The following is a 26730-nucleotide window of genomic DNA, read 5'->3' on the forward strand; positions in this document are numbered from 1 at the left end:
AACACAAAGCATTTAAAAAACATATTTCTGGACATGGACACTGTAGATTCTTTTGCTTGACTATGCTTAGTCATTAAAGGTTTTTTTTTTTTCATTTCTCTTTTCAATACTGTGAGGAGGGAGGCAAGGGGTTATAAACAGTAATGCTAAAAAAAAGGGTCATTGAATCATTTTTTAAAAATGTGCAGAAGAAAACACAAGGAAATTCGGAAGGAAGTACAAATGAGGAGGACAGTTTGGAAGGTAACTTGTTGAATTCACTATAAACTTAATAAAATCAAACAGTATGAAATGGAGATTCACATTTTCACATAGCATCCTCTTTTCATATTGTGCTGTGCGTGAAAATGGCTCTTTTTTTGTATTTTATGTTCATAGTAAAATAGAATAGAAAGAAATGTTAGGAAAAAGCAAGGAAGGCCCACAACATTCAGGATAATTAATATGGACATGGAAAACACATATAAGAGTCCCATAGATTGGACAGTCATGGGTAGGCTGCAATCTACATTGTTGGAGTAAATATCCACATTAATAATAATATCCACAGATTCATTTGAATATTTGAGCATTTTCTAAGTATCAAAAAACAAAGCCAACTGGCAAGAAGCCAAATTTCATATTAAGAAGGAAACAAACATTTACTAAGTGTTTAATTTACTATATGCAAAATAATGTGCTAAGCTAAGTACTAAGGGTCCAAATATAAGGAAAAAGAAAAGTAGTTCTGCCCTCAAGGAGTTTACATTCTAATTGAGGAAGATGACATACAAAACAGGCATGATTTTAAAGTCAAGAAAATTGGGGATAAGTTTGCAGGAGAATAAAGGTTGGACTTGTCCCTTCTACAAAGTGGAGGCCCCCAAAGGAACTCACCAAAGAGAGAAGGTGTTATATGTTTTGTATGTTAAACAGGTCACAGGGTAGTAGGCTTTTTCAGGGCAAGGAGACCCCAGGTAATAAGGAAAGTTCTAGGATGAGATAGCAGTAGAGAAGGCATGGTTCCAGAAGACAAGAAAGTCAAGGACGATGTGAGGAGGAATTTTTTTTTATAAAGGCTCAAATTTTAATTACTTTACATTTTTGTTCCAGAGGAAAAAATAATTTAATTTTTAGTTATATTTTTGTGCCCAAGGCCAAAGTATCACTTTTTAAAATCCCTCCAGTGGTAAGTGGCTATTAAGCATCCTGGTGCAACTCTGCCTTATTTTAAAAACATTGATTTAAAGGGAATTCTTATGAATTGGAATTTTATCATCTATGACTTGAGGTTTAAGAAGAGTTGCTTTAGCAATGAGACTAGAGTAACTTAAAATAGATGTGATCATTGACTGTGAAACATCTAAAATTTGCAATGATACCCCTTTCCATCACACTGTTTCTTGTGACTATGGTTAGAAACTAATTTCAAGTATTCTCTTAAGGAATAATCCTGCCACCCCCCCCCCTCTATTTACTTAATTTGAGAGTACCATGTTGGTATTGGTCATTTCCATTGATTATGATAATAATGATAACAATAATATCTAGTGTTCATAAAGTACCTTAAGGTTGGAAAAGTGCTTTACATATGTGATCTCATTTTATCCTCACAACAATTCTGAGAGGTAGGGGCTTTATTATTCTCATTTTACAGATTGGGAAATGGGCTGAGAGAGATTAAGTGACTTGTTCAGGGTCATACAGCTAGTAAGTGTCTGAAGCAGTACTTGAACTCAGAGCTTCCTTATGCCAAGACTAATATTTTCTCTACTGTACCACCTAGTAGGAAGGCATCCTCTTTACAGTTACTCAAAGAACGTGGCCTCAGCATGGGCTTTTCCACAAAATTACAATAGATAATTCTCCAATGTAAATTGGAGAATAAGTGTAGAACTCAGTTGAAGGCAGACATATGACTAAAATACCCAAAAGATCTTGGTATGACGTGCTTTCATCATAAAGAAAGATCTCTAACATTGACCCTAAGGGAATTTAATCCAGAGAAGACCCCTTCTCACCCCATTTTACTCTCCCCCAAATGAAAAAAAAAAGCTTCCAGCTCTTTGTGGTGCCAGCACAGGCTACATATTAACTTAACGTATTTGTAGTGCTGAGCTCCAGGCAACATATTAACTTATCCATACTGTCATAACAAGCTGCCACTGCATTGGCAGCTTTGCAAACTACCCTGTGTTTAGGAAAAGGAATCATACTCCCCAAGAGAAAATGCATATTTCTCCCTGATAATGAGGCACTTTTAAAAGCAGCAACAACCCATTCATTTACTCAGGATCTAGTTAGCTCACTGAAGCAATCAATCATTGAGTAAATGATAGCCTAATGGCATCAAATGTGACAACATATGGAAAGTGCTTTGTAAACCATAAAGTGCTATAAAACACTACTACTTTTTCTTCTTCTTCTTCTCCTTTTCTTCCTCATTATCTTCACTATTACTACTAGCATCCTCAAGGACGTACAGAAGCATTGATGATATATGTTTCTATATTGTGCTTTAAGAGGTGATGAAAGGAATAGTTTCAGAGAAACCTGGTTAGAGTTACATAAACTGATGCTAAGTGAACTGAGCAGAACCAAGAGAAGTCATATGATAACAATAACATTGTTAAGACAACTTTGAAAGACTTAAGAACTCTGACCAACACTATGACCAGCGATGATTTGAGTGGTATGCTCAGGTCTTGGTATTGGCGCAGGTATGCTACCCACTTCCCGATAGAGAGATGATGGCATAGCGGGAGACATATATTTTGGACATGGCCAATTTCAGAATTTGTTTTGCTTTGATTTTTTTCTGAGTTTTTCTTTTCTTTTTTATCCATTGGTGGAAGGTGAGAGGGAGAGAAAATAGATTATATTAAGAGTTAAGTAAAAATAAAATAGAGCTCAAATACTTTGAAACCCTAGGCCATAAAAGTATACCAAGCCCACACATTTTCATTAAGTTGTTACTTGTTGTGTAACAAGACCACACAAATCTCATCTTTCTTTGATTGGGATGATTGAAAACCAGAGCAGGTTCAAGTTGAGCAGCAGTTCTCCTTCCCCTCCCATCAACTGCACTGATTCCAGCTAGGAGAGATACCTTACTTACATGCAATGCGCACATAGGCTTTCCGGCTCTTTGTGGTGCCTGCAGAGCTCCAGGCAACACACTGGCACCAATAATCTTCAGGCCCAAAGAGCTCTTCAACTTGTTGCCGGGAAATCTCAATGCTCACTTCCCGGACAATCAGACCTGCCAGAAGAAATTAACACTCTTATAAGGATAAGACTCATAAAAGGGCAACATGCCAAAAAACAGACCATGAATATCTTTTAATAGGATCTTTTTAAAAATGATGGTTGGCAGAGCTGTGTAACCACATCACAGATATAGTACCGCTTTTATCACTTTTCTCATCAGGCTCACATCTTCTGTCTGCTCTTTTCATTTTACTTGCTTAACCCTTTGCTTTTTCTCACTTTTTTTTTATTCTGGCACTTCTTGACCCCATATCTTTTACACTCTACAAAACTCTACCCTTCACAATGTGGCTAGAATAATCATTTCCTATCCATGGAGCCATCTTCTTCCTTACCAAATTAAAGTTTCCATCTCCTAGGAATGTCCACGATCATTTAATAGGATTTTGATAAAACACCAGCCCCATCCCCCAAACACGATTGTTCCCAAATATTGCTCACTCCTCAAGTTGTGTATGTAAACCAAGGAAAAGGAAACTGACAACACAGGAAAATAAAAAGAGAAACATATATTAACATCATAGCCTACAATTTCTCTCTCTCTCTCCCTCTCCCTCTCCCTCCCCCTCCTCACTTTCTCTCCCCCTCTGTCTCTCTCTGTCTCAAAGCATAGCATCAGTGCTACTGAACCGACTGAGAACATAAAATAATGCCTATTTAATATCAATGCATTTTTTAAAACCTGGATCTGTGATTTAATCCATTTAGAGAACTTCCATGAGTGAAGACTTTCTACCGACATTGATCAGACAGCAGCTCGGCATCTCTCCTAGACTTAGCGAGATGCCTGAGATGTTGGAGATGAAGTGGTTTATGACCCCGACCAGGGTGACAGGATATATCTGAAGCGGACCTTGACTCTCAAGCCAGCTGTTTCTCCACTGTGCTATGTCTACCAGACAGAAGTCATTTTAAAAGAAGGTATTTAAGAAGACTGAAACAAGTAGTTATCATTGACTACTTGACTCTCTCCCAATTCCAAAATATAGTTTTCAGACTGTTTCATAATCATTCTTTAAATATTATAAGTTAAGTGTCAAATCTGACAAAAATATTAAATAAGATATATTTGATTTATCTAAAATCCAAACAACCCCAAAATAAATAATTTTACCACTCATAAATAATAATATGGTACAGCAATTGTGTTATATGCCTCAGTAATTACCCTGTGACCTTGGGAAAGTCACTTAACCCTTCACCACTCAATTTCCTTCTCCGTGAAATAAAAGGGTTAGATTAGATGATCTCTGAGGTCTCTTGACCTCAGTCCTATGAACCTATGATCCAGAATTATTACTAGTTTCTCTGTTTATCTTGGGAAAGCTCCTGGCTATTCTCAGGATTTAAATTTCATTTGGAGACTCAGAGCTGGAAAGGTTGACAGCAACCAAATATCTCATTTTATAGATGGAAAATCCAAGACCCAAGGAGGAGAGGGGACCTACCACTCCTCACAGATATTAATCGGCAGAGCCAGAATTTGAATTCATATCTTCAGACCTCAAATCCAACACTCTTTTTCATTGCCTGATCATTAAATTTTGCCAAATCCAAGATTGTTGATTTCAGGGATTACCAAGAAGTTTGCTAGGTCCCACATGGTAACACCATTCAAGGGGAGGGTACTCTTGAAGACAGTGAGATCTCACACCATGAGCTTTGCAGGGGAGAATTCATGGACCTTTGTTCACAATAAGAGAAGCTCACATTTTCCATTGGGCTTTAAAGTTCATAAAATGCCTTTCTCACAACAATTCTGTGTAGTAGGCAGTGAAAAAATTATAAGACCCAGTGCAATGATGAGGCTTGCAGAAGTTAATTGGCTCCCCCACAGTCATGCAGCTAATAGGAATCAGAACCAGAATTTGAACCCAGAGTTCACAGCTCCAAACCTAGTGTGTATTTCACTATACACAGCTCCTATGGCTATATTTGTGGGGCAAAAGAGACCTGAGGGAATACCTACTGGTTTGTTGTTCAGTCATTTCAGTTACGTCTGAATCTCTGAGCTCATTTGGGTTTTTTTTGGCAAAGATACTGGAGTAGCTTGCCATTGCCTTCTACAGGTCATTTTACAGATGAGGAAACTGAGGCAAACAGGGTGAAGTGACTTGCCTAGGGTCACATAGCTAGCAAGTGTCTGAGGCCAGATTCAAACTCAGGTCTTCCTGACTCCAGGCCCAGTGCTCTATCCACTGTGACACCTAGCCGCCCTATCTACTGCCTTTTATTAGGCAGCCTTGCTTCCCTGGTGCTTCTCTAAAGACATTTCAGTGGATTTCTTAAGATGACTGATGGAATTTAAAGTAGACAATTACTAATATTAAAGGACATTATTAATCCGATCTAAGTTGTAAATCCTGACTATAAAATAGGTTTTAGTTTATTTATGATAATTACACCTTGTCTCCTTCTAAAAGAACCTGAGACAATATTTAAAAGGGCAAAACAAGCAAAACAATCACATAAGGCAAAAAGTTAGGATTTTCAATGCCTTTTCTTTAAGCCTTGGTTTGAAAGGCATTGTAAAATGTTTTTAGTTCAACAGTAACTCCAACTCTTGGGTCTGAAGTCTTGTTTTGAAGGCTGGTCTGGGGTAAAGTAGAAAGACCATTGGCTCTAGGGTCATAGGCCCTGGGTTCAAATTCTGTTTCTTATACTTAATATATTTGTAAACTTTAAGGTGCTATACAAATGCAATTACTGTTAATTATTACCTACCTTAAACCTCACTTTCCTCATCTATAAGGTAAGGTGGTTGGGCTAGACAATGTCTGAGGTCCCTTCCAGCTGTACTTCAGTAGACTGTAGCCTGTTAACTACTTGTATCCCCAAGATGAAATAAAATATATCAAGTGCAAATGTTTGAATAAAGGAAAGGACAAATAAAAAACTGCATAAATGTTGGCTATGCAAATTAGAAAGCAAGAGCATAAGAAGGAGCACACATTCTACATTTTATTGTCATAGGAGGAGCCAAGACACATGAACAGAGAAGGTTCCTGTTCCAGCTGGAAGAGAGAGGGTTAATAGATGTCAGCCTGTGTGCTACACTGATTTCCATAAAATATCAATCAATGAGTAAACATTTATTAAGTGCCTACCACGTGCCAGGCACTGTGCTAAGGAATGGGGATACAAAAAGAGGCAAAAGACAGTCCCTAAAGAAGAAGGGACTAATGGGTGAAACCACAAAGCAATATAGAAACAAATATATATATATTATTTCCTTTTCATCTTGTACGTGTATGAAAGGTGGGATTTTAGTTGGGACTTAAAGGAAAGCTGGGGGGGCCAGCAGTCAAAGTGGAAGATCCCAGGTATGAGGGACATCCAGAGGAAATGTCTGGAGCCAAGAAATGTAGTGTCTTGTTCATGGCCAGGAGGCCAGTGTCACTTGACTGAAGAATATCTATTAAGATATAAGGTATAAAAAGACTAGAAAGATAGTCATAGGCTAGGCTATGAAGGGTTTTCAATACCAAACAGAGCATTTTGTATTTGCTCCTAGAGGCAACAGACAGCCATTGAAGTTTATTGAATTGAGGGGTGACACGATTGGACCTGCATTTTAGGAAAATCACGTTAGTCACTGAATGGAAGATAGATTGGAGCAGGGAGAGACTTGGGGTGAGCAGATCCACTAGCAGGATATTACAATAATCAAGGTGTGAGGTGATGAGGGCATGCATCAGAGGAGAGAGGGGGAACATATCTGAGAGATATTGCAAAGATGAAATCAACAGTCCTTGGCAACAGGTTTGATTTTGAGAGATAGTGAGGAATCCAGGATGACTCCTAGGTTGGGAGCTTGAGGGACAGGGAGTATGATGTTGCTCTTTACATTAATAGGGAAGTGGGGAGGGATGGATTTAGGGGGAAAGATAAGAAATTCTGTTTTGGACATTTTGATTTTAAGATGCCTACTGGACATTTGATATGTCTGAAGCAGAAGAAGCCTTCTGGGGTATTGGGCACATCGTCCATTGAGGGCTTATAAAAAGAAATGGTCCAGAATTACACAGGCTGAAAAAACATGGTTGGGCTGTGATGTGTATTCAGTGAAGGAAGTTACCACAGATTCACTAACATATAGATGGCATCTGTTACTTTTGTTATCTTACAATTATTTTTACTCAGGGCTTCCAGATATATACACCTAAACACAGACACACATGGATAATTTTTTTGGAGGAATGGGTGGGTGGTTGTTCAGATCTGTGATTTCCTAAGTGTAGAAAACTCCCTGCTGTGGAAAGGCCCTGCAATAATAAGATCAGTATCTGTTCTACAACTGGGAGCTATTTCTTGAATGAAGCATCTAACAGTATGGCTACCATTAAATTATTACTATATAGGTGACACTTTAAAGATTCCAGGAGAAAGATACATTCAGCTTTTCAAGTACTGTTTCACCCATAATTTCTTTGATTTGATAAACTCTAGGAATTAGAGAGGCTAATGGTATGTCGATAGCAGACCTGGGGCATTGACATCTCAGGGAGAACCAACAGCCATGGAACAGGAAGAGGCATTTGAAGAGGTGGAAAACCCAGACACTTGGAGTATATTCACACAGGAGATGCTATGATGGGAGCATCTAGATGAGGGAGACCTGCAGGCTGCTGTCTTATTCTACCACTGATTTATCCTTCTCAAGGGAAAGGAATGAGAGGAGAGATGATCTTCCAGGTTTATCTTGGGAAGAATGTAGGCTGTTCCACCGGAGGGAAGAACAAGGATTTCCCACCAAGAAATCTGGCCAGACTTTGGGTACATGTTTAACCAAGCTATAGAGATTATGAATTTAAGCCTGATGTCTCCAGTGTCCTAATGGAGTAAGAAGCCTGGAAAATGCCTCTATAATGATGACTCAGATCCTGAAGAGTCTTAGCAATATTCAAAATTAAATTAACCTGCTGTAGGTTTAATGTTAAATATGTTTTTCTATATCTTAATTCTTTGAAATTTGGTGGTCAATTTTATAGGACATGCAATAATACAAAGTTATTCAGAATGTGATGTTAATTAGAACATCCTATCCCCATCACTCTAAGTAAAAGGAAATTTAATGTCCCCTTTGAAAGGGCAAAAGTGCTCCCCTATTTTGCTAAATGGTGCTCTGTGCTACACCACAAAGACATACATGGAGGCCATTGTCCCATTTAAGCCACAACACTTGATTACTATTTTTTTATCCCCAAACCGGCTGCAACAACATAGGTCTCTATTCTTTCTAAGCCCTGACATTACTGTAGAGCACAACAAAGTACTCCATCACCACAAGCCTGAGAGGTAGGTGGAGTAAGTTATCTTCAACCCCATTTAATGGATAAGGAAACAGCCTTGGTGGGTCTGCTAGGTGGCTCAGTGAGTAGAGCACTGGCCCTGGAGTCAGGAGGACCTGAGTTCAAATCTCACCTCAGATACTTGACACACTTATTAGCTGTGTGACCTTGGGCAGGTCACTTAACCCCAATTGCCCTGCCTTCCCCTCTGCAAAAGAAAAGAGGGGAAAAAAAGGAAACAGGTTTGGCTAAAACGAGTGACCTCCTGCAAGATCAGACAGCTTTTAGTTGGCACCTATCTTTTTTTATTTTTTAAATTCCACTATCTTAATGCCCTGGCCTACTTTTTGGCTATTTATTTACTGCCTGTTCCTTAGGTGAAGGAAGGAACAAAAGCAACTATTCAGCTACTAGAAGCAAAATTCTTAAATGTCTTATTAATTTATTGGGTTGAAGGGTGGATAAATCAGACGTGTGTATTACCTTGAAGGTATGGCGACTATAAAATTCAGACCAACAAATGGACTCAGGAAAGTTTAACCACACACAAATATTTAGTGTTCTGAGATGATAAACTCAGGCTTCTTTTTGCTGCTTCTACGCAAAGCAATTCCAGGAAAATGAATGAAAAGATAGTGGATTTTCACTCAGTCCACTGTTCCTTTCTAACCAGCTACCATCATGAGTGGTTCTGTTGACAACAGATCTGAAGTCTTCCAGGAAGCCACAGTTCCATTCCCTTGCCATGGGGAATACAAGGTGATATTCATTGAATGAATGTGCCCAATTGTGTGGCCTGCTATACCCCATGGGCTTTGGGAGCCTGGCATGCACCTTGAGGTTGCCTTCTACTTGACAGAGGCCCTATTCAGAAGGAAGAGGATTAATTACTGCTTGTATGTAGTTGTCCCATCCCATAGCCCACAGTTTACATTCCAATCTGTGGTCAAAATAAGAACAAAAAAAGATACGTCAGCAGGGAACTTTGAAAACTTTACCATTAAGAGCTCCACAAAATCAGAGGCATTATTCAGACTGAGGTACTGGCTACACACCAGCTTTTCGTTACCATAGATAAGTTCATTACCTATGACATTTTACTCATAAAACCATAGATGGCTTTGGATAAAATAAGTAGTAACCTTTGAATACATAACCTCTTTGAAAATAAAGTTCCAACTCTAGTTGATGTCCTTGGGTGGAGAAAGCACGCCAACTTGAATTTTGAAATGGCATAAGTACCTTTACTAAAGAGGGATGCTTTGAAAAGCTTTTGGTGGCTACAAATTGGTTTCAGGCCATTTAATGCAGGGAAAAAATGTTTCTGTGTACTGAGCGTACTCAAATAGAAATGTGTATTTTTCCATCATGTCTAATAACATCAAAGGTTTCCCATCTCTACACTCTCTTTACTAATGGTACCTCTAGAATCCAAGCTGTTTGAAGTTTGCAATGATTTGCTTTTATAATAGGATTCGTTATGATTGGGAGCCAGGGTACAGGACAGTAATTGGAGAGCTACAGCACTAAGCCAAGTTGACTAGTTAATAGGAAGTCTGAGAAGACTTAAAAATTCTAGATATAAATGCCACTGTCTAGCTTTTTTTAAAATATCGTGCATCAAACATTTCAATGATATCATGCTGATAAACCTTTATCGCATATTTTTAAATTAAAATTTCAGTTTCATAAAAGCAGTAAGGCATCAAAAAAGAATGTTTTTCCAGGAGACGCCATTATGGACAATTGGTGCTGCCAGTTTCCTAATTGTTTAAACCATTTTTTCTTGAAATTTACACTCTGTTAACATTGTATAACTGAGAAGATCATCCAGTGACCTTTCTGAAGACCTTTTACATCAGTTCAATACTTGAATATCATTAGAATTTTGTTTTTAGTACCAGAAATCACAGATAGAAAACTACCTGTTTCCTGGGGTCACTGAGAGGTTAAATAACTTGCCCAGCCTCTCAGAGCCAAGACATATCAGAGAGATGACCTGAATGAAAGTTTTCTTGACAGCAAGGCTATTTATCAAGTGTGACATGCTGCTATTGGTTCCTATGAGCATAAAACTAGAAGTTTAGAACTGGAAGGGAACTCAGAGGTCATCAATTTGAACCCCTTCATTTTATAGATGCGGAAACTGAGGCACAGAGCTTGCTACTTATACATATTTAAAGCAGGGATTTAAACTTAGTTCTAGTACCAAAGTCAGGGCTCCTGTCACATATCATCTCTATTTTTAAATACCTTGTATATGTTTTGCTAAAATGCAGTGATAATCATTTGAGAAAGCAATGTACTCCTTTATAGTTCAGGTCTGGGCTAAATCCTTCATATTTAAAATTTTTATTTAAACCTTCTGAGAGCAGGAGGGCAGGGGAAAAGTGCCAAGCTGTCATGTTGTGCAAGCTTGAAAGCCTGACTTTGCTTGGACTTTTTCGTATTCGGAGAAGGGTGACCGAGGTCATACCGTGAAATCTCATTATCGCACAGTCTTAGTTATAGCACAGGTTGCCACATTATACAAAGCTCTGGAGTATGTTACAAAATGTTTATTGAATTAGTGTGGTAATATTCTTATGCTCTCTATAAGACCTTAATCATATTAGTTTTCACTAATATAATATAAAACATGAGACATAATAACGCTTCTGGATATCTTGATAAAATTCAGTTTATAAAGATATCAGAGACAAGCTTTATTCCATTATAATTTAATATAATGTTACACAATAAACACGATAATTTCTATAGTTACTTGTGAACCTAACTAGAACAAAAATAACACATAACCTCAAGGCAAGATTTTTAAAGCCAAATCTTAGGGTTACTGCCAGTTCTTTAATTTTTTTCTTTTTTACGAGGAACTAAATAATCACAAAAAAGTACAAAATCTCAAAAATACAAAGAACTAAAAAAAGGACTGTACGCGGAACAGAATTTCTGTTAGATACAGTTCATTTTAAAGGGTATATTAAATTTGAGCAAGTAGTAATAAAATTGCCCTATTTGTGACCCTTTCTGTCTTGTTTTTGTATTTTCTGTATATTTAATATTTTATTGCATGCTCTCTCTCTCTCCCTCCCCCTACCCCTCCCTCCCTCTCTCCCTCTCTCCTCTCCTCCCTCCCTTCCCCTGATGGGTTGCTTGTGCTTGGACCCTAATTCTAACATCACATTTCTCCTTAGCCTCTGCTTGGGTGCCTGTGGCAGAATTCCAATTTCACAACACATCTAGTTCTCAAAACATGTTCTTTCCCAGGCAGCCTCTTTTTAGCTAAAGGGCAGTGTGCCCCAAAATTATCTCTGCTTCTTCCTTAGTAAGCAGCTATGCCCAATTATAGATTGATTCAGGATGCTGTTAACTGACTATACACTGAGTCTAACATGTATCCTATACATAATCAAATGTATACTCCCTTACATCAATCTTGTCTAACAAGACATGTGATGGAATCCACCTGGATATTCCCAGTCAGCCTTGAACTTTTGGTGACTTAGTGACATTTCACAGGCAAAACTACACCCCCCAGGTAGGCCCCCTGTGGGCTATTTCCCAGCATACTCTGGGTAAGATACCTGTGCAGTAGATACAAAAAGTGTATGTTCCTTTAAGAACTGACCAACCCCTAATCACGCCTTGACCAGACAGATTGACAGATTTCACCCCCAAATCTTGTACTTAAACTTTCCCTGTAGCCCTGTATGGTTGCAGGTCCCCTAAGAATTCTTGCCCACTTTATTTATGTAAAGCGTAATAAATCTTGCCTCCTTGACTTAAAGAAAGCTTGGGTCCGCGAATTCATTCCAGGTGGCCTTGCCTTGGGAACTTTGGTTTGGGATTTCTACATCCCTGGGTTCATTTCTCCCTCTACACCCCCATCTCTCCCTCTTTCCCTCTCCCCATCTTGCTCACTCTCTATCCCTTTCTATCTCTGTCTCTATCCTTCCTTTCTTTCCTTCTTTGTTTCTTCATCCCCATCAATACCCTTTAATTCACCCCACATCCCCCTATTAGCAGCCCTCCTTTATCACAAATAGAGTCAAATGTCACATACCCTCTGAGATCCACTGAAGAATTATTTCTTTTACATAAATATAGATGTTATAATCTTTTCAAGTTGATAAAGGAATTTCTCCTACTTTTTTGTGGGATTGAAGAAGAATTCTTACTTTTTCCTTTATACTTCGTGATTACATTTCTGGGCCTTCCGTGGTTACATGAATCTGAGGTGGGAGGTCTTTTCTAAAAACAAGCCTTGTTTTGATCCTCTTTCAAGAGACACAAGGCAAGGCATACTCCATCATCAGTTTTCTGAAATCAGGATTGTTCAGTAATGATTGGAATCCTGAAGTCTTTCAAGGCTTCCTTACTTTATTGTGGTCACCATAAAAATTGTTTTCTTGATTCTGCTCATTTCAGTATGCACCAGTTCATAAAATTCCTTCAAAGTTTCTTTGAATATATAACTTTGTTATCATCGTTTGGCACAGTATGATTACATGATGTGATATAATTGCTTAAGACGTTTCTCCATTGATGAGGCATTTCAGTTCTATATCATAACAAAAAAAGGAACCAAAATATGGAAAAGAAAGGACATACTAAAAGAAAAAACAATTTGTTTTCCTTGTATAATTTCTTTGCTTACTTTGTGTTGCCTTAATTTTGAATCCATTTTGAATTCTCTCACAAGCTGGCAGGTATAATAGGCTTAAAATACTCTTTTTCTCAGGATTGGGACTTAACACTTCTTGATATGAAAACATTATTGTTTATTAAACATTATTATAATACTAATAAAAATAATGAAATGTACAAACAAGATAGGGAATAAAATAATATATGTATACAAACATGTGATTGGCAAGATGGCAGAATTAAAAGTCACAAAACTTTAGTTAGTGCAATCCACAAGATAAGAAGATAGAAATGCCACAAAAGGTAAAGTCTCATAAAATAACAAAGGACATCCTTAACACAGACACCTAGCTCCTGCTCAACATCCTATCTCAAGCCATGCCTCATGCTAGGCATAGCTAACATATTCAACTTCAGGAATTGGCCGGGGGAGAGAAGGGGGTCCCTGGGCTGTCTCTTTATGGAAGTGACTCACTCTGCATCTCCTCACACCTTGAAAGAGGTAGATTACAGGGTTCTCTCCACTTACTCAAAGAAAAGGGAAAGCAACTTGGGGGTGGGGGAGGGTGATGTGCAGAAAATGTAGACAGTGCAAAGCCAGCTACAAGAGTTTCCATGCCTAATGGAAAAAGAATTAGAAACATTATTAGGGGCAAGATCTACAAATATGATAACAGAAATGAGGTAGAGGAGGTGGTTAAAAGTTATTAACTCGGAAGGGACATAACAAAAATAGAAGGAAAATGTAAGCCTATGAAATGGAGAAGAAAATTCAATATATACTAAAGCAGGAATTCTGAATCTGGGTCCATGAATTAAAAAAAATGTTTTGAAAGCTCAACATAATTCTTTTCTTTTGTAATCCTATGTATTTTTAATCTGGTACCTAAAGACATTATTCTGAGAAGGGGGCCATAGGCTTTACCAGATGGCTGAAGTGGTACATGACACAAATCAATAAGTGGGAGAGAGAATAAAGGTAACTAGAATAAGAAGTAGGGAAAGACTAAGACCAGTTGTTGGGAATGGGAACTTCAGTCTTCTGTATATGCATGTGGGGACGAGGGAGAAAGCAAGGCTGCTATAGAAGTTATGAGATCAGCCTCAAACAACATGGGGTGGTTGGGAAATTTGAGGAATTTTTCACTTTGCCACCTGAAATACACAGGAAATTGGACATAACCCACAACCTATATTCACATCAAGCATGAAAAGAACACTAGACTTGAAGTCTGAGGTGTTAGGGAATTGATACAAATATCTAAGGACAAAAGTCATTTCCCTAGTAGAGAAATGGTCAAAGGTCTTGAAAGAACAGAGAGAAGGTATCAAGATCCACAGAAAAAGTTCCAAATTATAAATGATAAGAAAAAGGCAAATTAAAACAACTCTGATGTTTCACCCATCAAATTGGCGAAGATCACAAAAAATAAAATAAAAAGGGAAATGATTCTTAGAGGGGCCATGGGAACATAGCCACACCAGTCCACTTCTGGTGGAGCTAAAACTTGTCCAACAGCTGGGAACCATACCCAAAAGACACTTGGAATACCCTATCATGATAATATTTTAATGACAAAATGAAACAGTCCCTGCCTTCTAGGAGCTATTATTCTCCTGATATTATAGAATCATGGCTTATTTCCCCAGTTGTATAGATTTTAAAAATGCAAATAAGAATGCTACTAACTAAATGGTTGTGTTGAGAATTCTGTAGAATTAGATATTATGATGCATTAGCTACTAATTACATACTAGCTTTTCATTATCATGTCTAAGTTTATGACCAAAGATTATATAAACAGAGAAAACTTTGTTCAACATCAATAACGTTTTTCCCCTTTGAAAATTAAGTTGCAGCTCTTACTAGCAGCTTAAAATTGGGAAAATAAATTTTCTTGAATTTAAATGTGATTAGAATCACTTGCAAAGTGTGGTAATTTGAAGAGTTTTGGGGAGCTCCACATTAACTAAAAGAAGTGTTAGAAATATTAAAATATGTTTGTAGTTATTCTAGCACATAAAATTACTCCAAGGAAAATACTGTAATAAGCCCTCCAATCACAGATGGCAGTTACACAACATATAATTGAATACACCAACAATCAGTCAATCAACAAACTACTATGTGTTTGGTACTATGTTAGCTAATTGAAGATGAATGCTGAATTAATAATTTGGTCCCAAGAAAGTCTATACAGAATGCTATATATGTATACATATATACATATATATATATATATATGTATATATACATATATATATGTATATACATATATATGTGTATATCTACATATATATGTATATATATTACCTTTGGAATAGATACATCACTGATTTGAGATTTTTAAATTAATACAAAGATGAATAAGGGTTGGTGTCTCCTCTTACCACTTTAGGATGGAGATAAAAAGATATAGGTATATAGCAATAATACAAAGTAGTGTCATAAAAGTGGTCCAAACCAAGAGACAGAAATTCAACTCAAGGAATTCTAAGGAATTCCTCCCTAAGTAGGAAGAATTGGTGAGGCTCATAAAATAAGATCATAAAATTTTAGATTTAGAGTTGGAGGTGACCCTCAAGGTCATCTAAGCCAACTTCTTTGTTTTACAGCTGAGAAAACCAAGACCCAGAGAGTTTAAGTGACTTGCAGTAAAGAGGCAGAGGTAGGGTTTGGTCTCATGTCCTCTGACTCCGAATCTAGCACACTTTCTACTGCATAAAAGGGAACATAAGAGAAGGTATGATTTAAGACCTATATGTGCTAAGAGTTTTGATAGACAGCAAGAGGTTTCTAGTATTCTATCCCAAGGATCCATTGTTTTCCCTGTACTCTTTAACAGTGACCAGAATAAAGTCATAGATCACATGTTTACAAAATTTGGAGATGTCAGAAACCTGAAATGGATGACAAAGTCAGGAGAAAAAATGGAATACTGCACAAAGTCTAATAATAATTTAAATAGGGATAAACATAAACTGGTACACTTGGGTTCTAAGAATCAACTACACGAATGCAATAACATACAATTCATAGTATGACATTAATCATCCCCAAAACGTTTTTGTGGGCTGCAAACTCAATAATACAAGTCAACCATGTCTGAATCAGCCCTGGCTTTACTTTGCCATGTCTATGAAAACTTAGGGCAATTCCAGATTGCATTAAGAGAGACATGATGTCCAGTAATAAGCAGGGAGCAGTCCCACTATACTCTGCCATGGTCAGAACCCAGCTAATGTAGTATGTTCTGATCTGGGTGACATTCAGGATATTGATAAGATTTAAAGTATTTTCAAGAGAATACCTAGAGTGATGGTTTACACCACATGAGGATTAGTTGAGGGCGTAAGTGAAGAAAGGGCTAGAGTACCTATCATCAAGCATTTGATGGGCTGTCGCATGAAAGAGGAAAAAATTGTTCTGCCTTATTCTGAAGAGCAGAACTGGGAGCAATGGGCAAAGAGACACATTTGGACTTGAGGAAAATTCCCTGATAATCAGCATTGTCCCAGAGAGGAATGGGCTGCTGTGGGAAATAGTGAGTACACCCTCATAAGGTCTTCATGCAAAAGCTGTGCAACAGTTTGTTGGAGATGAGATTTTTGTTGAAATAGGGTTTGTCCTGGATGGCCACCGAAGTATCTTTTAACTCTGGAATTCTGTGAATCTTATATTTTGATGGAGATGGAGGAGAAGGAGAAGCGGGAGGAAAAGGAGAAGGAGAAGAAGAAGAAGAAAAAGAAGGAGGAAGAAGAGAAGATGGAGGAGAAGGAGAAGGAGGCAGAGAAGGAGAAGAAGGAGAAAAAGAAGAAGAAAAAGAAGAAGGAGAAGGAAGAAGGGGAGAAGGACAAGGAGAAAAGAAAGAGAAAAAGAAGAAGGAAGAGAAGGGGAAAAAGGGGGAAGGGAAAGGGACTCTTTGAACAATGGCATAGATGGGACCTGCAGTTTACTTTCCTGGAAAAGGGAATAGAAGCAAAGGAACAATGGGAAATATGGCTAGAAAGGTAGGCTGAGAGCAGGTTAGGAATGACCTTCAGTGCCACAATCAGTGGTTTGGACTTTTTTGTTAGATGAAGGTGATCCATAAATGTTTTTTGAGCAAGGGAATAAAAAAGACAAAATTGTACCTTATATACGTATATATGTACACATATGTGTACAAAGATCCAGCCTGGTCTAGTGGATAAAAAGCCAAGAAGAGCTGGGTTCAAGTCTTATCTTTGACACGGAGTAGCTGTGTGACCTTGGGCCAGTCATTTAACCTTTTAGTCCTCTAGGCAATCCTCTAAGAAGAGAGGGAAATTCATTTGGAAGTTTCTTCTGCCAATTAAATCATAGAAAGAAAAAGTCTGGAGTGTAGCCTGGAGAGGAAAGAGATACTGCAGGTCTAAATGTCCTCCCTATTGGGGCAGCTAGGTGGTGCAGTCAGTAGAGCACCGGCCCTGGAATCAGGAGGACCTGAGTTCAAATCCGGCCTCAAACACTTGACACATGTACTAGCTGTGTGACCTTGGGCAAGTCACTTAACCCCAACTGCCCTGCCAAAAAAGCAAAAAAAAAAAAATGTCCTCCCTATACCAAGGATATTATAATGGAGATTACTATTTGTGGCTAAAGTAAATAACCCCTTACATCCATTGCAACTGAGATTTTCTGATTTCCATGCACCATACAGGCCTTGCAGACTTAGCTTTTTCTACTGAGCTCTAACATACTTGAAAATATTCACTCTATTGTCTTTTGATAAACTTTTCACTTCGCTATCCTCATATTACAGTATTTGCCAAGTAAGTCACCTTCATACAAAAGCCTAAGAGTCTTCTCCAATTCTTAGCATTGGATTTCAGATTCCAAGTGTTTCAGGAAGGATGTTCCTATTTCACCTTCAGTGTTCAGATCTTCGAAAAGGTATGATACTGAGTGAAGCATTGAAATCCCAAGAGAGAGAGCTCACAATTTAACAAAACTTCTCCTTACTTCAGATATATGGGAAGGTAATGGGTTGGAAAACCAGTTCTCATGATTTTGTTTATACCTGCATAATCAATAAAAATTAGCTTCATCAGTTTGGTCTCTATTGTTTAATCCCTATTTTTAACCTGTATAGTGAAAAAAGCCGTCAAACCATAACCTCCTTGTGCCAAGAAGTGTCTCTAATCTATTGAGTCCAAAATGGGAAGTCAAATGGTTGCTATTATTATACTTTCCTTGCATGTCAATGTTTCTTAGAATGAAAAGGGGCAATTTTCTGAATGTGTGATATAGATTGGATTAATTTTACAGGGCACAGAGACCATATTATTGAAATATATACACACATTTTGTTTCCTAATTCTAAGAATTTCAAGTGTATTTCTTTTCTTGTCTAAAAAATTATGTATTTTAATGCAAATGTGAAGCCCATTTCTTTCAAACTATATACTATTTGATGAATATCTATTTAATATTTGACTAATGATATGATAGAAATGATCACATATGAAATGAATGAAATACGCCTTTCAAATGAAAAGTGCTTTTTAAAATTGTAATCCACATCAATGAGAAAGGCTGTTCTTTTTTGGGAGGGCTGAGAGATCAATTAGCTACTACCTACACCCCAAATTCCTGCTTTCATACTTGGGTCCTTCAAGATACACTCTGATGTCCCCTTGAATACCTTGTTTTTTTGTTGATTGCTTCAACTTCCTTGCATCACTACCACCACCATCATCATCGTCATCATCATCGTCATCTTTCTATAGTGCTTTAAGGTTTTCAAAGTGCTTTAAAATGTTATTTCCTGCCCCCTCCCCCCCATTTTGCTGATGAGGAAACAGAGGCAAATAGAGGTTAAGTGACTTGACCAAGGCCACACAGTCATCAAGTTTCTGAGATAGGATTTAAATACAGGGCTTCCTGCCTCCAAGTTCAGCACTGTATCCACTGTTTTACCTAGTTGTCTAATGGCATTTCAGCCTTCTCTGTCTCCTTGGCTGCGTCATCACTCGTACCCTAACTCTTTATCCTTTGAAGTCATTGTTATACTGAGATGTATATAAATCTTGATTTGATGTACAAAAGGCAAAAACCCCTGGCCATTGCTAGATTGGATGTTACTACATAGAGATGGATCATGATGGTAGGCAAAGATTTTAGAATGCGTGAACAGCCAGGGAAGATTAGCTTGCTCCATGAGGTAAGTCCCATGTGTATGAAGCCATTGAAGAGATGAAGGCTGTGGTATGGGGCCACCAACACATCAAGGTGCAAAGTGAGACCTAGTGTCTGATACTTGTACCCAGGGAAGGGTGTAATTCTGTGGTTCCTGAACACTCTTTCTTCTCCTTTCTGTTCTCAGAGTCGTGGTAGGAACACCTTTATGGAGAAGGTCTCAGAGGAATGATATTGGACAAGAATGAAAGGTGGGACCCAGGGGTAGCTAGGTGGCACAGTGAGTTGAGCACCAGCCCTGGAGTCAGGAGGACCTGAGTTCAAATCCGGCCTCAGACACTTGACACATGTACTAGCTGTGTGAAGTCACTTAACCCCAATTGCCCTGCCAAAAAACCAAAAAGGAATAAACAAACAAAAGGTGGGACCCATGTAGACCTGATGTTCATTTCCTGGAAGGTACCCTACTGTTAAGAGAATGGGGCCAAAGTTGGAAATAGCCAATTGGAAATATATAGCACTATGCCAGAACTTAACTGTTTAACAAAAGGTACAAGAAAATGTGTGCTACTCCCCAAGGTCTACTCTTCCACGGACATGAAAGCATAATGATGTGAAGGTGTCAAGGAAAAAAGTCTGGAGCTGTTACAAAATAGATTCTACTGGCCCCAAACGGCAGAGGATGCAGGTACGTTGAGTGAAATCTGTGCCTGAGGTGTTCAAAGCAAAGGGCTCTAGTCTCATCCTGTTCACCTGGAAGGTATAAAGAATACCAGGTGTTTGTAGTTTGTGGAGCTACAGGAGGGAGAGAGGAAGAAGATGAACAATAATAGCCTAGTGGTAACCAACTGTTTTATACCATAGGCAGGCATGAGAAGTAGTATGGTACAGTGGATAAAGAGCCAGCCTTGGATTCAGAAAGACCTGGTTTCTAGCTCTGCCTCTGACCTGTGCTGGCTGTACCATGTAGGCAAGGCTCTTAACTTCTCATTCCCTCAGGTAACTCTCTTCAGAGTTGCTGCTGAGCTACAAGGAGATATTGATCTGTTTTACTGGCTGGAGTTTCCAAGCAAAGTTCTGTTATAGAGAACTCCCAGTGAGGACATTTCCATCATTACAACTCCCCCCACCATTCTGGATCAACAACACTAGCAAAAAGGTACCTAGATCTTTTCCACCAGTAACTTGAAAGCTATGGTTTGCAAGGTTTTGTGGGAGAAACATTTCTCTCCATAGTTTCTCTGCTAGGATAATTGTGGCCAAGGTTGATATTTGAAAAATGACTGGGCAAGTCACCTGGGCCTCAGTTTCCTCATTTGCAAAATAAGAGAGTTGGACTCAGGTCCCTTCTAGCTCTAACTCTTATATCTTATGAGTATATCCTATAATTTATTTATGCTTGTCTATATTTTTAGGGAACAGAAAATGTTGGGCTTGATTTAGCAAAGAAATATACATATTATATGACTAGAAAACTACCAGAAAACTATCAGCTTAGCTTTAGACTTGAATATTTTAAATATTCACACATAAAAGAAAAAAAGTACATGATTACAATCACGCATGCTACCAACCAGAATGGGTTAGCTAAGTAGGAGAGCAAGAATAGGTCAATTTCCCCTGACCTATAAATTTAGGAACTCCAAAAAGAAAAATTACAAACACTCTTCGGGAAGAATCCAACTAATGAAATAGCAAGTCTTATTGCTAATATATATATATATATATATATATATATATATATATATATATATATATATATATATATATATATATATAACACTTCAAACTTTAAGCACCTGAAGAAAGTATTTTGAACTCTTCTCAAAAACAGATTTTCTACTTCCTTTCACTTCCGAGTATTTCCACATACGTACAAATTCTTGCCACTCGAACATTCTTTTACTATCCCACATGGAAAGATAGAGGATTTCATGAAAGCATAGACAACATCATGGGATATGCTATTTCATTTTGAAATACACCACAGTGCTACTCTTTGACTGATTGCCTAGTCTCTATGTGTCTATGCACTTAGAACTACTTCATTTACTGGCAAAGAGAAGTATTCATCTTAGTCAGCATTATAGAAGTCAATATTACCAGAAATAAGCCCCTAATACCCTATTTCTACTTCCTTTAGCAATCTTGGCAGCCTGTTTCTCATTGCATGAGTTGATAAACAAAAGATAACTTCATGTTTCAGAAATCACAACGGAACTGAGTCACAAGTTATAGTTTATTGGTTTTGCCAGAAACATGTCATTAATGATAGCCCACATAGGATAGGTGGGCTAAATGCATATGATTCTTTTTGTTCACCACTTTTTGTTGGATATGACCAAATAAACATCCTCTTGTCTAGAACCTTCTTCAAGTCTATATGGCAGAGTTAAGAACTAGATTTCTACATATATCCAAAACTTTTAAATATACACAAGTTTATGGTACCAAAGTTCTACAGGGTGGAATAGAATCAAATGCAGATTCAGCTATACATATTGGATACCACTCCTATCCCTAACACATACCTACAAAGATAATAGAATCATAGATTCAGAGTTGGAAGGGGCATTTTAGGTCATCTAATCCAATCTTTTAATTTTATTGTAGATAAGGAAACTGAGTCTAGAAAGGTGAAATAACTAGCACTAGTTCACACAGGGAACATGTGGTTTCCTGGTTCCAAAGCTAGTGCTCTTTCTACAAAGAAATGAAGAAAGAAAATAACAAATAGTATGAGGCAGTCCCACTGGCCATTCCACTCATTGAGTGTATGCCCCAGCCCAAGTGAGAGAGGCAGATGTGAATCTGCTTTTCCTTTTTTTGGTCTCAATTCAGCCATGTTTTTTGTAGAATGAGTACCTCTCTTTTTCTATGTGTGATTCTTGACTCTCCATTTCATTATACTCCTTCATTATACTCCTTTTCATTATATCTCAGTTGGCTTTCCTGGCATTACTGGTCGTGTAGGACACTTAACTTGTGTCCCCTCTGACTTCCTTGTATCCTATCTTGCCTCATGATGAATCAGGGAGAAGAATTAGTTATTCAGTTGGATGTTGATCAGATAAAAATCATTAAAATGATGTGTGAATCCCTTTCACCAATATTTTTACCCTAATCTTCAGTGTTCCTGTCAGCTAGGTCTGTACCTGGATTAGTTTTCTTCAATTTGAACAGAATCTCTAGTTGTTGCCTCTCTCTTGATCAAAAACCTAGCTGGATCCTGTGAAAAACAAAATTCACATGACAATTGTTTCCATGGCAACCATCTCAACTCCATCTGCTCTCTGATAAAGACTGCCTTCTTTTAAAGAGTCCCTACTCCCTTTCCAGCAACCAACATTTAAAATCCCTGACATACCATGTGGGTGATTTCAGGGATTTTCAAACATAATTTCGACAATACAGGATTTTTACCTTACATGCCATTAGATACTATTTCATTGCAGATTCGAAATAATTCGAAGTGTCCTTTAATACATGGCAGAAAAGATAAACTATTTCCAGATTGTGATTCTTTGAGGGAGGAGGAGGAGGAAAGGAAAACATCAGAGTTAAACATTGCCATCGTTCCCTCTTCATTTAGTATTATTTCTTGGTTTGCATAATGGGGATGGAAATGTAAATGCTAGGTACAACCTATGACAACTGTGAGGTGATACCTGATTATTGGTTTATTTTGCCACTTGCAATATCTGTTGCTTGCTATCTAAATGTTGGAATTCTCTGCATTTTTTCCAAATTACTATTGCCCACACACCCCCAATTCCCTACGATATTTATATAACCATGTAACACTGCCAACAAAACGAACAGCTTCAGTCATACGTCTGTTCATATCTCCAGGCCAAGTTTTGTTTCCTCTTCCTTTCCTTTATGCATGATTTAAAAAATATGCATTCTGGCTATGGAACAATTTTGGTGGTGAAGGCAGGCAAAATGACAACTGAATTTTTTTTCCCAGTGTATTACCATTGGAAGTAGGTGTCAAGTGAGAGATATAAGTGGGAGAGGTCATTTGTTTCATCTAGAACACTTAAATAATGTTTTGTAAGGATAGTACCAATATATTTGCCTCAAAAGGTTGTTTTAAGGGTCAAAAGAGATAATATATATAAAATATATAATATATATAAAAACTTTGCAAGCATTAATGTGTTTTAGGAATGTCTTTTATTTTTGTGGATGAATGAATGCATGGAAAAGCATTTATTATAGGCTTAGAGTATGCTAAACACCATGCCAAAAAATGTAGGGATAGAAATATAAAGAAAAGAGAGTAGTACTTGTCCTCAAAGGGCTTTTATTCTAATGGAGGAAACTATACACATAGGGCAGTAGTGGCTGAGACTGGATAACTTGGAAATAATGATGACATTTTACTGATTAGCCATTTTGTAGACGGAAAATAATGCATAGGAATAATTATAATGGCACAAGTGTAAATAATATGCTAATAGGTTAATTTTATTTTGGTAGAAATCAAGTCAGCAACATAAAACTTCTGTAGATGTGTGACTTTACAGATTGTACATTTAGCATTTCATCAATTCTTACAGTTTCTTAATAGATTTCTTTCACATTCAACTGTGATTTATATAATATTTCTGCACACATCATTTCTATATGCAAGGTGACTAAATCAATGTTAATTTCCTTTCAATTATGTTTCTAGATAAATAATGAATATGTGTGATCATCAACGTATATCAGACACATTGTTTCTACTCAGAGAAAATGAGCTCCTTGAAGGCAGATACTTTCATTTTTGTGTGTCTCCTCAGTGTCTTACATACAACAGGCACTTCATAAATGCCGGCTAATTGATTTATTGATAGAGCCAATTATTTATTGATGATCCCCAAAATGTCGATGAAGATGATAGGTACATTTATATTTAAATGATCTGGTTAAAAGAATGAATGAATTTTGCTCTCAAATTACTCTCTGTAAAGAAATAAGAATCATCCTAAATGTTGCTTGTTTTGATGGTCAAAACTTTCATAGAAAATAAAACATTAAATGAGAATGGAAAGTGGAGATGTGTTAAAGGTACATTTAATGCTGGCTCCTGGAACCCTCGTTTACTTGTTTTTTTTTCATTCCATATATGCCTCCTCCATGTATAATAGAAGGCACCCAATAGCACCCAGGACTGAAACATACTAGCGTGGCAGTCTTTGTATGCACAGAAAATAGATGCCTTTTCCCAATATGCTAGAAGGACTGGACATATGTATGCTTTTAACTTGCTATCTGAAGGACCAACAGGAAGACAGAACATGAATGTTTGGAAGATTAGACCAAGTGACCTAGATCAGTGGTTCTCATTGTGTGGTCCAGGGACCCATGGGAATTCTTGAGAACCTTTCAGGTGGTCTGCAAAGTCAAAACTTTTCATAATAATACTAAGATGTTTTAATCTCTAATATGGTTATTGATAGATATAACTCACATAGACAAAAGTTCTTTGGGGAAGGGTCCTCATTAACTTTTAGGAGTATAAAAGGGTCCTGAGACCAAGAAGTTTCAGAACCACTGACTTAGACAAATGCAACAAAGACTACTTTTTAAAAGCAATGGTCCTTCCTAACTAAATCAATGACGTGAGAAGAGTATGCCTGATTCTTTCTGGCTGTTAACGATCACAGACTTCTCTAGACTCCATTCCGAGCTTTACTCATTTACCCAATGCCTATACATTTGTGATACTTGTACTTCCTGAAAGAGAATAGATTTTTGTCCCCTACATGTTTATGTATCAGTGTCAACCACTGATGATTTCTTGCTATTTAGCAGTTTTTCTTTTCTTAGACATGCTGATAGTCTCCTAGCCATACTTTGGATTACTAACCCCATTAAAAATGAAAAGGGGTGAGAGGAATGGTGACAGAGAATGGCTATTACTTTTATATACCCCTAATTCTACTTTAGTCCACTATTTAAAACAAAATAAAAGGGTATGACATGTGCATTGAAGTGAGGAAGCAGAAGTAAAATTTAGGAGGCAAAAGAAGACACATAATAACCTGCCAGAGGTTCGTGTTTTACATAAAGCTGCAGTCGAGACTTCACAAAGGAAATCTCTGCACTTTTTATTTCTGGTTCAGAGGATTTACATGCTCTTTCTAATGATCTGGGCCTTCAGCAGTGGGTAATGTCTCCCAGTCCCCAGCTTAGTGCTCATGCAAAATTGAAGCACTTTTGAGGCAGTTTAGGAGCAGCTGATGAATCTCAATGTGCAAGCAAAAGGAATAATGGCTGTTTAGTACTTTGCTAGGAGAAGCTGAAGAAATCTGGGGGAAAATCTATTGAACTGAAGCCATATGGGAAGCAAACAGAAAGCTGCTGAATTTTGAACACCATGTTTATATTCCTATTGTGTAGTAGGGCTAAGAAAAAAATATAAATGCAATATTCTTTCCTAAAGGGGGAAAATTATATAGTGAGCTTGTCTCTTTCAATTGTTTAAAATATTTTGTCTTTATTTTCCCAGTGAAGTGGGAATAGACAGTTCAGAGTAAATGTGTCCAGAAGAATTGCCATGTTTCCATGATGTAAAAACCATCATGGGTCAGGGTGACAAAGATGATGTACACAAATAAAAAAGTGACTGTCGGGTCACTAGGGGCTTAAATGAGCATTATGTTCTTTGGTCTGTGATTCCGCATAACCATGCATCTAATGTGGGGAAGGCTTGCCGGGTCTGATAAAGGCAATAGGCAAACACCTGTCTTTCATAATTGACTGAATTCCAGTCTCAGATCACCAATTGCCCATTGGACATCTCCAACTGGATGTCCCATTTGCATCTAAAACTCAACATGAAAACAAAACTCATTCTCTTTTCCCTGCTCCTAACTGTCATACATCTGTTAGTGCAATATTATTCTTCCAGGTACCCAGGTCCAAAGCTTTAGTCAACTTGGATTCTTCTCTTTTCTTTACCTCTCACTTTAGCCTTTACCCATAATCCCTTCTCACCTCCTGCACTGTCTGTTATCAGACAGACACAATGGTTAAGGGACTTTACATTCTATCCCCACCCAAGTATGTAATGAGGGGTGTGTGTGTGTGTGTGTGTGTGTGTGTGTGTGTGTGTGTGTCCAACAAATGGGTTTGTTTTTCGTTACTAGGATAATATAACTGTACAATATCACTGAGGCTGCTGTTGTAGAAGTCACATATCATCCATTCCTGCCAAGTACATCAGAGATATGTTATTTATTCCTCATAACCTTCATCACAAGGAACATTCTCCTCAGTTTTGTTTTCCTGTTAACTTTTAATTGACTCTAACAGTGGAGTTTCACTACTACTCCCAGGAGACTATTTTTCCATGCTCTTATAAATTTAGTAGATAGGGGAAGAGGAATG

General features: G+C 37.7%; 1 protein-coding gene across 1 annotated transcript in view; it reads right to left on the reverse strand.

Moving 5' to 3' along the window:
- The window catches only part of UNC5C (unc-5 netrin receptor C), a 438193-nt gene that overhangs the window by 142112 nt on the left and 269351 nt on the right, over window positions 1-26730 (reverse strand). Inside the window, exon 3 of the mRNA XM_036765340.1 lies at window positions 3098-3241. Coding sequence (XP_036621235.1) covers window positions 3098-3241 — 144 coding nt within the window. The remainder of the gene's footprint in view (window positions 1-3097; window positions 3242-26730) is intronic.

Source organism: Trichosurus vulpecula, chromosome 6 (assembly GCF_011100635.1).
Source record: "Trichosurus vulpecula isolate mTriVul1 chromosome 6, mTriVul1.pri, whole genome shotgun sequence".
NCBI lineage: Eukaryota > Metazoa > Chordata > Mammalia > Diprotodontia > Phalangeridae > Trichosurus > Trichosurus vulpecula.